The sequence below is a fragment of the Arachis stenosperma genome, chromosome 3, assembly GCF_014773155.1.
Source record: "Arachis stenosperma cultivar V10309 chromosome 3, arast.V10309.gnm1.PFL2, whole genome shotgun sequence".
NCBI classification, from domain to species: Eukaryota; Viridiplantae; Streptophyta; class Magnoliopsida; order Fabales; family Fabaceae; genus Arachis; species Arachis stenosperma.
Window position 1 is genome coordinate 94166612 of NC_080379.1, and position 15107 is coordinate 94181718.

Sequence of the window (15107 nt, forward strand, 5' to 3'; positions counted from 1 at the left end):
GTATATATTTTGTTCCTCTTGGCCTAGGTAGAGTAATTAGTGACTCTTGAGTTATCTAATTCCTTTGTTGATTGATAATTAGAAGTTGCTAATTGATTTGAATGCCTCTAAAGCTAGTCTTTCCTTTAGGAGTTGATTAGGACTTGAGGAATCAAATTGATTCATCCACTTGACTTTCCTCCATGGTTAGAGGTTAACTAAGTGGGAACAATGGACAATTTGTTATCACAATTGAGGAGGATAACTAGGATAGGACTTCTAGTTCTCATATCTTGCCAAGAGCTTTGTTAGTTGTTAGTATTTTCCTTGCCATTTGTAATTCTTTTCTAAAATCTTAAGAACCCCAAACATAACTCACAACCAATAACAAGAAACTTCATTACAATTCCTAGGGAGAACGACCCGAGGTTCAATACTTCGGTTTATAAATTTTAGGGGTTTGTTTTAGTGACAAACAACTTTTTGTATGAAAGGATTATTGATTGGTTTAGAAACTATACTTGCAACGAGAATTCATTTGTGAAATTATATACCATCAAAAATCCAATCATCAAGTCCTCCACTACCCCATGTGGAAATTTAAATGTTCTTTCAGCCAATTGTGGTGCCATTCTTGTTGTCTTGGCTTCCTCAATCTTCATCCTCCTCATCATGGTTAGGGACATGAGGTTGATGCTAGCTCCCAGATCACACAAGGCTTTCTCAATATGGATATCCCCTATGATGCAAGGGATTTGGAAACTCCCTGGGTCTTTCATCTACTGGGAAAGCTTCTTTTGTATGATGGCACTACACTCCTCAGTTAGCACTATGGTCTCTTTTTCTCCCCAGTTTTTTTTCTTGTCATAAGCTCTTTCAGAAATTTGGCATAAAGTGGCATTTGCTCTAATGCTTCAGCAAAGGGTATGTTGATTTGGAGCTTTTTTAAGATCTCTAAGAACCTAGAGAACTGGCTATCCTTCCTATCTTTCCTCAGCCTCTGAGGATATGGTGCCTTTGGCACATAAGGCTTGAAGATTGGCTTTGGTGAGGATGGGGCAGGGACCTCTTCTTTGTTGTTTTCGTGCTTCTCTGTGGCTTCTTCTTCTTGGTTACTCTGGCTTGGGGTCGCTTCTTGTACAACCTTCCCACTTCTAGTGTGATAGCCTTGTATTCCCCTCTTAGGTTGGCCATGGTATCACTGGGAAATGTATGTGTGGGCATTGAGATTTGCTTGCATAAGATCCCTACTTGTGCTTCCAGCTTTGAGATTGCTGCGCCTTGATTCTTTATATTTGATCTGTATTATTCTTGATTGGCATCTATCTTTCTTTCAGTCTGTGTTTGCCTCTCCATGAGAGTGGAAATGGCTCCTGTGAGCTGTGATGATAGCTGTGCTATTGCAGCATCTACTCTCTCAAAGTTGTTCTTGATCTCACATGGTTACATGGTTGAGGTTGATGTGTCTTAATGGTGGTTATTGTGTGTTTGCTGGGTGGAATGGTATGATATGTTTTGTGAATTGTGGTAGGGTCTATTGTTGCCTGATTGATGGTTGGGGTTGTGAGTGTTGTATTGGTTGGATGGGTAAGGTTTGTTGTGATCTTGATTGTGGCTTTGTTGGTTCCCCCATCCAAAATTTGGGTGATTCTTCCAACCTGGGTTGTATGTCTTAGAGTTGGGATCATAAGGGGGTCTAGAATTGCTCACATAGTTGGCTTGCTCCTATTCACCTTCAACTTCACATAGTTGGGATCATAAGGTGGTGCTTGAGCTTGGAAATTGAAACTTGGCCTGCCTCCATCTTCTTGGTTAAGGCTACTAGTTGTGCTGTAATTGCCTTGTTATGAGCTAACAAGGCATCCATAGAATTGAGTTCTAGCACTCCTTTCTTCTAAGTTCTTTCTGAAGCATAGAAATACTCATTCTCAGCTACAGTCTCGATGACATCTATGGCTTCTTCAATAGTCTTCTTCTTATTGAGTGAGCCTCCTGAAGAGTGGTCCACAGCCTTCTTTGCTTCATATGATAGCCCTTCATAAAAAATATGTAGTTGCACCCACTCATTGAACATATCTGGTGGGCATTTTCTTGTCAAATTCTTGAATCTTTCCCAAGCCTCATAGAGTGTTTTACCATCCTGCTGTCTGAAGGTTTGCACCTCAGCTCTTAGCCTATTAACTCTCTGTGGAGGGTAGAATCTTGCTAAAAATTTGTTTACAACTTCCTCCCATGTGGTTAAGCTCTCCTTAGAGAATGCTTCCAACCACTTTGCCGCCTTATCTCTGAGTGAGAAAGGAAAAAAGAGTAGCTTGTAGGTGTCTGGGTGTACACCATTGGACTTGACAGTGTTGCATATCCTCAAGAATACAGTGAGATGCTGGTTCAGATCCTCTTGGGCACTTCCTCCATATGAACAATTATTCTGCACAAGTGTGATGAGTTGAGGTTTCAACTCAAATTTGTTAGCATGGATTGTTAGTTTTATGCTGCTGCTGCCATAATTTCCTGGGTTTGGGTTGATGTAGGAGCCTAAGACTTGCCTCTCTTGCCCAACATGATTGCCAGCTTCCTCTCCAACATGGTTATGTGCTTTTTCCTCCATGGTGGTTTATGGGTCTTCTTCCACTACTTCCTCTCCAGCTATGCCTTTGCCTCTTGCTTCCCTCCTTAGTCTAAGGAAGGTCCTCTCAGGTTCACTATCGAAGGAGGATGAAGTTTCTCCCCTTCTACCTGTCATACATTCAACAAACAGCAAACAGAGGGCAAGTGAAAGAATCTCCTTAGTTAAGATTAGTGGTTAACTTGGTTGATGCAATTAATCAAACAGTTAGAAGAATGGAATTACGGACAATGGATAACTAAAATGCTCCCAGCAAATAGACAGAAATCAGAATGGAAAAAAAATAGAGAAAAAAAAAGAAAAATAACAAGGTAATTAAAATGCTTAATCTAGCTCTCCGATCAATTTAATCATTGTCAAATTCAAACCAATTCCCAGCAACGGGGCCATAAAACTTGATCGGTGGATTTTAATACCCATAAAATTTTTAATTATGAATCTGGTCTTTTGGCAAGCGCACCAAAATTATCGTCAAGTAATAACCCATAGTGGAGTGGGATCGTATCCACAGAGATTGGTTGATTTGAGCAACTTTAATTAATTGGGGAATTAGTCAAGCTAAACAGAATAGATTGTAATTGTAGAATTGTAAATGGCAGAATTAAAAGTGACTCAAAAATAAAGAAAGGCAATAAAGTGCGTAAATGGAAATAGCAAGAATGTAAAGGGCAGAAGCTTAAATGACATAAATGTAAATGGGAATGGAGAATTGCAGAATGTAAAAGAAAGCTATAAAGAAAGTGATATATGAGAATAGGGGGAATTCATTGAGGTCAGGAGATGTTGTCTCTTTGGATTAAATCCAGCTCATATCCTCTTCAATCATGCAACTCATTGACCTCTTGGCAATCATGATTGATTGAGCCCCAATCCCTTGGTGACTCAATCTCTCAAATCTTGATCAATAGCTAATTCCTTGCTCTAATTGCTCATGAAGAGAGATATGGTTGGTCCCTGATTATACCACACATCATCAAATCCCAGATTCTACTCAAGTGTGAGAAGGGACTTCTAGCATGGTTTCATGTTTTCTTTTCCAAGGTTCCCATGAAACCCATTTTTCATTCAACCTCTTTTCCAAGATGATTGAACACTAAGCATGAAAAATGAAATTCCTTCTAGCAAATCAGAGAAAAGATGAAGAGAAGAAGAAAATTTACTATCATTAATCCATCAAGTACAACAGAGCTCCCTCTCTCAATTAGAGGAAATTTAGCTACTCATAACTTAGAGAAAAGTACTTCAAGATGAAGTGAAAAGTAAAACTAAAAATTCTTCTAACTGCTTAACCCTTTTCTCAGTACTTTTTGGGGTTATTTATACTACTCCTAGCTCTCAAAATAAAAGAAATACAAAAGTGGAAAAAGGAAAATTACAATTTGGAGGGAAAAGAAACTCAATAAACGTGATCTCCCAGCTGGCGTGTGGCTGGCGCTTTAGTGGCGTGTCACGTCCTCCTCTAATTCTAGCTTGGTGTGCCACGCCCTTGTTGTGTGCTTGATCCATCTCTCTGAAAAGTTGAACTAGCGTGGCAGGCCCAGGATCTGGCGTGCCACGCCCATTTGTGTGCTTGACTCCTTCGCTGGCGTGCCACACCCAACATTCAAGTGGCACACCCAGGGTGGAGGATGGATGCTGGCGTGCCACGCCTTCGTCACCAAGTGGCATACCCTTTTGGTTGGCTTTTTAACTTCCTTTCTGGAAAATATAACCAGCGTGCCACGGCCAGAGGCTGGCGTACCACGCCATCATCTTGCCATGGTTTCAGTAGCTGACGTGCCATGCCCAGCATTCAAGTGGCATGCCATAGTGAACTTCTTGAGCTGGTGTGCCACGCCTTTGACACCAAGTGGCACGCCCAACCCTTTCTTTGGCTTCCTTGTATATTGGCGTGCCACGCCTGGTTGCTCAAGTGGCACGCCTAAGTGGGGATGAGAGCTTGGTGTGCCACACCTTCGATCTCAAGTGGCACGCCCAGGAATTTTTTAGCTTCCAACTTTTCTTCTGAAATCTTGTACTAGCGTGCCACGCCATGTTGCTCAAGTGGCACGCCCATTCATTTGTTGGTTCCTCAAGCTTGGCGTGCCACGCCTGACTCCTCAAGTGGCACGCCCAAGTGACTTTTGAAGCTGGCGTGCCACGCCTTCGACACCAAGTGGCACGCCCTATAGTAAGTGATGGGCTAGGCGTGCCACGCTCAACCTGGCGTGCCACGCCCCTTTGATTGCCTTCAATGTTGCTCTCTGAAAAATTGCATTGGCGTGCCATGCCCAGCTTCTAGCGTGCCACGCTCATGTAAATGCTTGGGAATCCTTCTGGACTTCAGCACTAGTGTGCCACGCCCAGCTCCTGGCGTGCCACGCTAGTGTACTTTTTGTGGCGTTTGCTCCAAGTGGCACGCCCATTTCACACGTCCAGCTTATTTTGTTGTTTTCTTCCCATTTTGTATGTCTTTTCACCTGAAATTCAGCACAATCTCATTTCAAAGCAATGTACTATACTATCCATCAAATATTGCATGAATTGTAATGATCAAATGAGATTATGCTCTTTTGTGGTCCTTTTTATACATGAAAAAAGGGATTGATGATGTAAGTCATCACAGGCAGTACTGACATAAATTTGTCTGGTATTGTGTGAGAGTAGTAAAAACTGTAGAAAAATTTAGAAAAATAATTTAAAGTTGAAAACTGGGCACTAATTTTAAATGTTTGGCCCAAGGGCAAAAAGAGCTAACAGATTGGACCGGGCCCAAGTTTGTCTCAAGTCCGACATATAAAATACAAATTTAAGTGGCCATTTCAACCACTTTCAACACGACATATCAACATCAACCTGAATGAGAGGAACAGAGGTGAGGGTTTCTAAAACACTATTCATATTCAACTTCATTCAACCATAACTTGAGTTACGGTGCTCTGATTTACGTGTCATTTGTGGCTACGCCAAGCTCTCACCAAGTCCGTCACTTCTAGCTAGGTATTGTGGTAAGATTCTCGAAAATCTCTGCCCATTTTTCATCTATTATGAATTTTGAAATTTTAGGTTTGGTTCTTGAGAGATTTTTGTGATTTTGGGTGTTTAGGTACACTCTAGCACTTAGTTGCTATTGGATTTTGCCCTCAAAATTGTTGAATAAGGTAAGAATTTCTTGAACCCTTATGGATTTATGATTTTGATAAACCCTAGGTATTAATTATGATGAATTAATTGTGTATAGCTTGGAAATTGTGATTATTAGAGCTTTTGGATTGTGTATGGTGGCTTGATTGTACTTGGAAACTTGTGGAAGCTTGGTTGCGGTCAAGTTTTGGTGTATTGTGCATATTAGTAATCAGTCAAGGTATGATTTCAGTTTCCTCTATGTAATATGTAATATTTTTGGACACTTAGGCTAGTAGACTTTAGGATAGGATTGAATTGGTTATTGATAATTGAGATATATGATGATTTTGATGATTGTAATTATTTTGGTGAATGATGATGTTAAGTTATGATGTGGGGTTGGATAATGATGACTATGAGGCTTTATAATGAATTATGAGGCTGGTTGATGTTGATAAATATGGAGGATGGTAAAACGATGTTTTGTGATGATAATTAGTGATAATAGAATTTTGTAAGTTAAATTGGGTGTATAGAATGGATGATATTGTAGGTTACTAAGTTGTGGAATGATGAGAAGGTATATGAACATCACTTAGGTACATTTGATGCTGCATAAACTTGTTATGCTACGATTTCAGGAAAATTGCACAAACGGCAAAATTCCTTCCGGCAAGTGCACCGGTTATCGTCAAGTAAAAACTCACAATAGAGTGAGGTCGAATCCCACAAGGATTGGTTGAATGAGCAATTCGAATTAGAAGTTTGATTAGTTGAGAGGAATCAAGAATTGGGTGTGACTTGCATAAAGTAAATTGGCGGGAAATGTAAATTGCAAGGAATTGAAATGACTGAATCTTAAATTGCGAGAATTAAAGTGCGAGAAGTTAAATTGCTGAAATTAAAAGGGAATTGGGTGATTGCATAAATTGAAATTGCAGAATGTAAATGGAAAAGGATAGATCAGAGAGAGGGGTTCATTGGGGTCAGGAGATATTGAAATCTCCGAATCAAAACATTTTCATCTCTTCCTCAACCAATGCATTCATTGAATCTTGCTTGGCAATCTTATATGATTGGATCCCAATTCCTTGGCTCACCAATTCTCTCTAAAAACAAACAAATTCCCAATCCCTTGGTTTAAATGTTCATAAGAAGAGATGATGCTCGATCACTGATTATACCACACAGTTTCATGAACCACAATTTGGTAGGATTACATGTCACAATATCCATCCAAACTCCAATCCAATTCACTGTGAGAAAGCTTCTCTAGCATGAATCCTCCATTCCTTTCCCAAGGTTCCGAAGGATTCCAAGTATGGGTAGTTTCTTTCCCAAGACAACTACCCAATGGAATTAGATCGAGAAGCTTTCTAACAAAATTCAAGAGAAAAGATTGAAGAAGAAGATAAAACTATTATTGATTCATTGAATTACAATAGAGCTCCCTAACCCAATGAAAGGGGTTTAGTGTGTCATAGCTCTGAATTCAATTACAGTATGAAAAATTCTAAAGTGTCAAAAGGTGTCAACTAACTTCAATTCTATCCTATTTATACACTTTCTAAATTGAGCTTCTGTTGTGTTTCTTGGGCTTTGAGGCCTTTCCTTGATTTCCTTTTGCCTTGGGTTTATGGTCCATAATTCTGATGAGACTGTGATCCAATTCTGCAACATTCATTGAGCAAACTTAGTGATAAACAAGTAATGACACAAGGCTCAACAAATTGAATTCCAGACTCATCAATTCTTCAGGCCCAATCTCATAAACCATGATATTCACTTGGGTTTCACACCATAATATGTTTAAGTTAGTATTTGTGCTCAATTGCTAACTTAAACTTCAATATATTTGGCCCAGAAACCTTTTCAAATGGTGGTGTTTAAGTTGAAGTTTAAGTTTCAGTTTAAGGTCAAACTAAAACTTAAACGTGGAATTGGAAGAAAGCAACCCAGGAGAGTGAATATATCGAACACGTTTAACCTCCAGTTTGAGGTCAAACTGGAGGTTAAACTTGGAAATGAAGAAAGCAAGCTCTGGAGGGAATTAGGATCGAACACGTTTAACCTCCAGTTTGAGGTCAAACTGGAGGTTAAACGTGGAATGAAGAAAACACCCTGGAGGAAGGAAAACCATCGAACACGTTTAACCTCCAGTTTGAGGTCAAACTGGAGGTTAAACGTGGAAACACTTCCCTTTCATTGAGTCGTCACTTTGTTCTCTTGTCAACCTTGCCAATTTGATGCCAAATATGGACTATTATACCTCGTTGGAAAGCTATGGATGTCTACTTTCCAATGCAACTGGAAGCATTACAATTGGAGTTCTACAACTCGAGTTATACTCCATGGAAGGTGAAGAGGTCAGCTGGCCTAATTGCATGTTGGTACTATGCTCTTCTATGCACATTACGGGGCTGTTTTCTCCCTTAATTTTTAGTATCCACCATGCATGCCATATATTCTTGGAAAGCTCTAGATGTCTTCTTTCCAATGCATTTTGAATCACCTCATTTGGAGTTTTGTAGCTCAAGTTATTTACGTTTGAAGAAGGCATGGTCAAGCTGTTCCATATAACACGTTTAAGCTCCAGTTTGAGGTCAAACTGGAGGTTAAACGTGGAATGCTCCTGGTGCCTCTCTTGCTTCTGGCGTTTAACCTCCAGTTTGAGGTCAAACTGGAGGTTAAACGTGGGATGCTTCTTGGTGAGAAAAGAAAGTGTCGAACACGTTTAACCTCCAGTTTGAGGTCAAACTGGAGGTTAAACGTGGAAATGCTTTTGTGCCTCCCTTAGTTCAATTCATCATTCTGGCGTTTAACCTCCAGTTTGAGGTCAAACTGGAGGTTAAACGTGGAATGCTTGTTGGTTCCTTTTCTCATTCTGGCGTTTAACTTCCAGTTTGAGGTCAAACTGGAGGTTAAACGCCAGTTACAGCATTTCCTCTCTTCCCATGATTTTGGCGTTTAAGCTCCAGTTTAACCTTAAACTGGAGCTTAAACGTCCCATTTGATATTCAAGCTTCCTTTATTGATGTTGTTGCTTCCTTGCCTAGCCTCTTCTTCCCTGAAATCATCCAAACAATTGCATCAAAGTCTTGCAAAATTTCATGAGAATTCATCCATTCATAGCATTCAAGTAATATCACTAAAACTCATGGAATTTGCATCAAAATTATACTGCTTGGGTGATTCATTGCTTTGTTGTTCATTTAACCATTCTTGGTTACTTTAAGCTCAAGAAAATGCATAAAACAACCAAAACTAACAGAAATATGCTAGTGAAACTAGCCCAAGATGCCTTGGCATCACAACACCAAACTTAATACTTGCTTGTCCCTAAGCAAGTCCTGAGATATTTGAGAGGAAAGTATGAAACAGAAAGCAATTACATTGGCTCTATTAGCAAGCAATTGAAGTTCATCAGAAGGGTTTTATGCTGAAAGTTGTAGCATCACTTTTTCATTCTTATCAGGGAGGATTATCACTTTTTCATTGCATCCATCAAACACTGCTATGGCCTCTTGTTATTCTCATGTCCTTGGCACTTTTTCCTTTCTTTGTTTTTCTATTTCTTAGAGCTCTTTTGCTCCTTGTTTGCTCAGTGTCATGTGTTGCACAAGCCTTTGGCATTTTCTTTTTCTTATCAGTGCAGTACACATATCCACTACAGGCATTTTAGTTCACATTTCTTTTTGAGACATTGGTGCCCAGCACCTCTTTGTGTAACTAAATGTTTTGTAGCTAGGTTGCTCTTGATAATGGACTTTTGGTTGATAATCCCGGGTTAGTTAACCCAAGTTACCAAGTGTTGAAACACTCCACAGAACCTATTCATCCAAGCAGATCCTAGTACATAAACACCACAGGCATATGTCTCAAAAGTTCAAACCATTGGTGCCTAGCTTTATTTTCTTAATTCTTTTGCTTTTTGGTTGCCCTTTTTCAGTGGCTTTTCTTCTTCTTTTTCTTTCTTTTTCATGGCCAAAGACATTTATTCATCAAGATCCATAGACAATATTCAACTTCTACACAAAAAATGATAATTCTACACTCAATTTCCAATGAGCTAACTAAACAATCAAGCATGCATACCACCACTTAATTCTACTTGATTTGTCACTAATTGAGCCAAGTTACCTTTGTTCAAACTTTTCTTTTAATTTTTGGAAACAGAACAAGCATGGCAAGCATTTGTTTAAGAAGGTGGAGTTATATCCAAACATCTAGGCATTTACTTTATTCAAAGCAGTAAACCAACAAACATACTAAAAACTTCACATTCCAGAAAGATTCAACAATTTCAGTTTAAACCAGAACAAGCATGCTTTTGTTTGCCTTTTAAAGAAAGGTCAAGGAACAACACCACCTTGTGAAATTTCTTGTTTTCTCTTTGTTGCCAGGAAACAATTTGATTTCTCCTTCTTCTACTAGTTGTTGCATCATGTTCTTTCTAAGATCCTTGTTTCCCTTCCTGCAAAGAGTGATGAAGTTGCTTGTTTCTCAAGCACTTGAATGGTTAGCTCACTATATATGGGCAAGTGTCTGAGTCTTAAGTTGGTGTGTGAACACCAAACTTAGTCTCCTACTTACTCCTCTGCTCTTTGAATCCTTGAATTCTCTTTGGAATGAAGTTGCTGCTAAGGATTTTAAGCATTTCTGTGATTGCTTAGAATGGTTGTTCCTTTCATATAATTCAAAGGTTGTTGTGTTCAGTTAATCTGTATGGTGGAACACCAAACTTAGAGTCACACATTCCCCTTTGAATTATTGATCCACAAATTCATTGTTTGGTGTGAAACACCAAACTTAATTCCTTGCAATGCACAGAAACTACTTCACCTTTTTATTGAAACAAATAAAAGAAACAGTAAAGGAGTATTACCTCAGGTTGGGTTGCCTCCCAACAAGCGCTTCTTTAACGTCACTAGCTTGACGGTTGTCCCTCAGTTGAGGTGATATTTAACCTTGTCCTTCTCCTCCACCTTTCCCAAGTAATGTTTGAGTCTTTGACCATTCACAGTGAAGGTTCGTTGTGACTTTTCTTCCATGATTTCTACTTGTCCATATTGGGAGACCTTGGTGACAAGGAATGGTCCAGACCATCTTGATTTTAGCTTCCCTGGGAATAGCTTCAGCCTAGAATTGTAGAGCAATACTTTTTGTCCCTCTTCAAATTTCCTTGGGGCTATGTTGCTGTCATGCTTCTTCTTTGCTCTTTCTTTGTAAATTTTGGCATTCTCATAAGCTTCAGCTCTGAATTCTTCCAACTCTTGAATTTGCAACATCCTTCGTTCTCCAGCAGCTTTGCTGTCCAAGTTCAAGAGTTTCAAGGCCCAGAATGCCTTGTGTTCCAACTCCAGTGGCAAATGGCAAGCCTTTCCATATACTAGTTGGTAAGGAGACATTCCAATTGGTGTTTTGAAAGCTGTCCTATATGCCCAAAGGGCATCATCTAGCTTAATCGACCAATCCTTCCTTGAAGTTCCCACAGTTTTTTCTAGGATTCTTTTGAGTTCCCTGTTAGATATTTCGGCTTGCCCACTTGTCTGTGGATGGTATGGTGTGGCTACCTTGTGTTTGACTCCATATTTTAGAAGCAATGCCTCTAATGGTTTGTTGCAGAAGTGGCTTCCTCCATCACTGATGATTGCTCTTGGAACCCCAAAACGGCAAAAAATTTGTTTTCTGAGGAAGTTCAGGACTACCTTGTTATCATTGGTTGGAGTTGCTATTGCTTCAACCCATTTGGAGACATAATCTACTGCCACAAGAATGTAATTATTTGAGTATGAGGTGGGAAAGGGTCCCATGAAATCTATTCCCCATACATCAAACAATTCAAGTTCCAGAATGAATTGTTGTGGCATTTCATTTCTTCTTGGCAGGTTTCCCGCTTTCTGGCATTCATGACAGTGTTTCACTAGTTCCTTTGCATCTTTGAAGATAGTAGGCCAATAAAAACCACACTGCAACACCTTAGCTGCTGTTCTTTCTCCTGCAAAATGTCCTCCATAAGTGGATCCATGGCAATCCCATAAGACTTCCCTTCCTTCTTCCTCTGATATGCACCTTCTGAGTATGCCATCTGAACATTTTTTGAACAAGTATGGTTCGTCCCAGATGAAGTATTTGGCATCATTTACCAGTTTCTTCCTTTGATGCTTGTTAAATTCCAACGGTAAACTCCCAGTGGCTTTGAAGTTTGCTATGTCTGCAAACCAGGGTGCTTTGTGAATTACCATGAGTTGTTCATCAGGAAAGCACTCATTTATATGTGTGCTTTGTGTGCTTCCTTCTTCACATGGTATCCTTGATAAATGGTCTGCCACCTTGTTCTCTACACCCTTCTTGTCTTTGATTTCAATGTCAAATTCCTGCAACAAAAGAACCCATCTAATAAGTCTTGGTTTGGATTCTTGTTTAGCAAGTAAGTATTTTAAAGCTGAATGATCAGTGAAGACAATGACTTTAGATCCAATGAGATAGGATCTAAATTTGTCAAATGCAAAGACTATGGCCAAGAGTTCTTTTTCAGTGGTTGTGTAATTCCTTTGGCTATCATTCAAAACTTTACTGGCATAATAAATCACATGTACCAAGTTGTCTTTGCTTTGTCCTAATACTGCCCCAATAGCAAGGTCTGATGCATCACACATCAGTTCAAAAGGTAGATTCCAATCAGGTGGGGCAATGATAGGTGCAGAGGAAAGTTTTTGCTTCAAAAGTTCATAGGCTAGCATGCAATTTTTATCAAATACAAAGGGTGTATCAGAGACAAGTAAGTTACTCAAAGGTTTGGCTATTTTAGAAAAGTCTCTAATAAACCTTCTGTAAAACCCAGCGTGTCCCAAAAAACTCCTAACTGCCTTGACATTACTTGGTGGAGGTAGTTTTTCAATGAGTTCCACCTTAGCTTTGTCCACCTCAATGCCTCTATTAGACACTTTATGGCCAAGAACTATTCCTTCTGTGACCATGAAATGACACTTTTCCCAGTTTAGTACTAGATTGGTCTCTTGGCATCTCTTAAGCACCAAGGCAAGGTGGTGTAGGCAGCTAGGAAAAGAATTTCCAAACACAGAAAAATCATCCATGAAAACTTCAATAAACTTTTCGATCATGTCCGAAAAGATGGACAGCATGCACCTTTGGAAAGTTGCAGGTGCATTGCACAATCCAAAGGGCATGCGTCTATACGCAAATACTCCATATGGACAAACAAATGATGTTTTCTCTTGATCTCTTGGATCAACTACTATCTGATTATAGCCTGAGTATCCATCCAGAAAGCAATAGTAAGCATGTCCTGCAAGTCTTTCAAGCATCTGATCCATAAATGGGAGTGGGAAATGATCCTTTCTGGTGGCTTCATTGAGCTTCCTGTAGTCTATGCACATCCTCCATCCAGTAACAGTTCTTGTGGGTATGAGTTCGTTCCTCTCATTTGGCACCACAGTTATGCCACCTTTCTTGGGAACTACATGGATGGGACTAACCCATGGGCTATCAGAAATGGGGTAGATTACCCCTGCCTGCCATAACTTCATGACCTCCTTTTGTACCACTTCTTTCATGGCGGGATTCAATCTTCTCTGAGCTTGAATGGAGGGTCTAGCATCCTCTTCTAACAAGATTTTATGCATGCATATGGATGAACTTATCCCCTTCAAATCAGCTAGGGTCCATCCAATGGCATCTTGATGGGTTTGTAGCACTTTGATAAATTCTTCTTCCTGTTCTTGGCTCAGGGCAGAGCTAATGATAACAGGATGGCTCTCATCATTACCCAAGTATGCATACTTCAGATTAGGGGGCAATGCTTTGAGCTCAGGTTTTGGTGCTTCCTTCTCTTCTTTCACTCTTTCTGGCATGCTTGGCATGGTTGTTTCAGCAGCCTTGATGTCACCAACTTCCATATCCTTGGTGAACTCCTCCTCTGCCACTTCCTTTGTTGTTTCCTCAAAGGTTTCTTGTATTGCAATGTCCACTACATCCACCCTCATGCATTCCTTTAGTGATTCTGATGGATAGCTCATTGCCTTGAATACATTAAACACCAATTTCTCATCATGTAGTCTAAGAGTGAGTTCACCCTTTTGGACATCTATGATGGCTCCAGCAATAGCCAAGAAGGGTCTTCCCAGAATGATTGAAGCTTTGGCTTCTTCCTCCATATCCAACACCACAAAATCAGCAGGAAATATAAAATCTCCCACCTTCACCAACAAATCCTCAACTATCCCATGAGGGAATTTAAAGGTTCGATCTGCCAATTGGAGGGCCATTCTTGTTGGTTTGGCTTCCTCAATCTTCATTCTTCTCATCATTGTTAGAGACATCAAATTGATACTGGCCCCTAAGTCACACAAGGCCTTCTCCACCATGACTTCTCCTATGATGCAGGGAATTTGGAAACTGCCTGGATCCTTCAATTTCTGAGGCAATTTGTGTTGAATGATGGCACTGCATTATTCAGTCAACAACACCGTTTCTTTATTTCTCCAGCTTCTCTTCTTGTTCATTAATTCCTTTAAGAATTTTGCATAGAGTGGCATTTGCTCTATTGCCTCAGCAAACGGAATGTTGATTTGAAGCTTCTTGAAAATCTCCAAAAATCTGGAGAATTGGCCATCCTTTTCTCTTTTCATCAAACGTTGAGGATATGGTGCTTTGGGTGTGTAAGGCTTCAGGACCTCTTTTTCTTTTTCTTTTGTTGCAGACGGTTTAGAAGACTGTCCTTGTTCCTTGTCTCTCACATTTTCTTTTTCTTCATCCTCTGTGGTTTCCCTTGAGATCTCCTTTAGCTTCGTTCTACTTCTGAGTGTTATGGCCTTACATTTTTCCCTTGCAATAGCCTTGGCAGCATGAGAAACGCTTGACCCCGGATTTTGCTTAGACAAGTACTCAATTTGATTTTCTAGCTTCTGGATGGCAGCTCCTTGGTTTTGCAAGTTGGAATTTACTTCTTCCTTAAAGGCTTTCAATTCGGTTATGTCTTGACTCATGGTTGAAAGCATCCTTTCTATCCTGTTTAATTGATCTTGAAATTGTTGGTTCGGATTGGATTGGGCAGGTTGATTAATTTGGCCATGATATGGTGGTTGGGAGTAAGTGTTTTGTGTGGCTTGGTATGATCTTTGGTTGGAGTTTTGGTATGTGGAATTGTTATGATGGTTGTGGTTGTAAGGTTTGTGGTTTTGTGGTTGGGTTTGCTGGTTTCCCCACCCAAAGTTTGGGTGGTTTTTCCAACCTGGGTTGTAAGTGTTGGAGTGTGGGTCATATGATTGCCTTTGTTGGTTTCCCACATAGTTGGCCTCTTCCCAATCACCTCCTTCAATGCTTACTTCCTCTTGATCTTGTGTGTGTATTGCAGCCACTTGCTTTGAGTCTAATTTCC

General features: G+C 40.0%; 1 protein-coding gene across 1 annotated transcript; it reads right to left on the bottom strand.

The window, feature by feature from the left end:
- Positions 1 to 10653: 10653 nt before the first annotated feature.
- On the bottom strand, positions 10654 to 14715 carry LOC130966405 (uncharacterized). Its single transcript, XM_057891203.1, has 4 exons — positions 14278 to 14715; positions 13497 to 13749; positions 11752 to 13334; positions 10654 to 11256 (listed from the first exon to the last, which is right to left on the bottom strand). Exons 1-4 carry the CDS (start codon positions 14713 to 14715, stop codon positions 10654 to 10656), a joined length of 2877 nt encoding a protein of 958 aa, XP_057747186.1.
- Between the last annotated feature and the right edge of the window lie 392 nt (positions 14716 to 15107).

Coding starts and splice junctions, on each gene's coding strand:
- LOC130966405 (XM_057891203.1), bottom strand. CDS start 14,715: ATGAGTCAAGACATAACCGAATTGAAAGCCTTTAAGGAAGAAGTAAAT. Junction 13,750..14,277: donor TCAACATTCCGTTTGCTGAG/GCAATAGAGCAA, acceptor AATGTATTCAAG/GCAATGAGCTATCCATCAGA. Junction 11,257..11,751: donor CAGAGGAAGAAGGAAGGGAA/GTCTTATGGGAT, acceptor TACCATCCACAG/ACAAGTGGGCAAGCCGAAAT.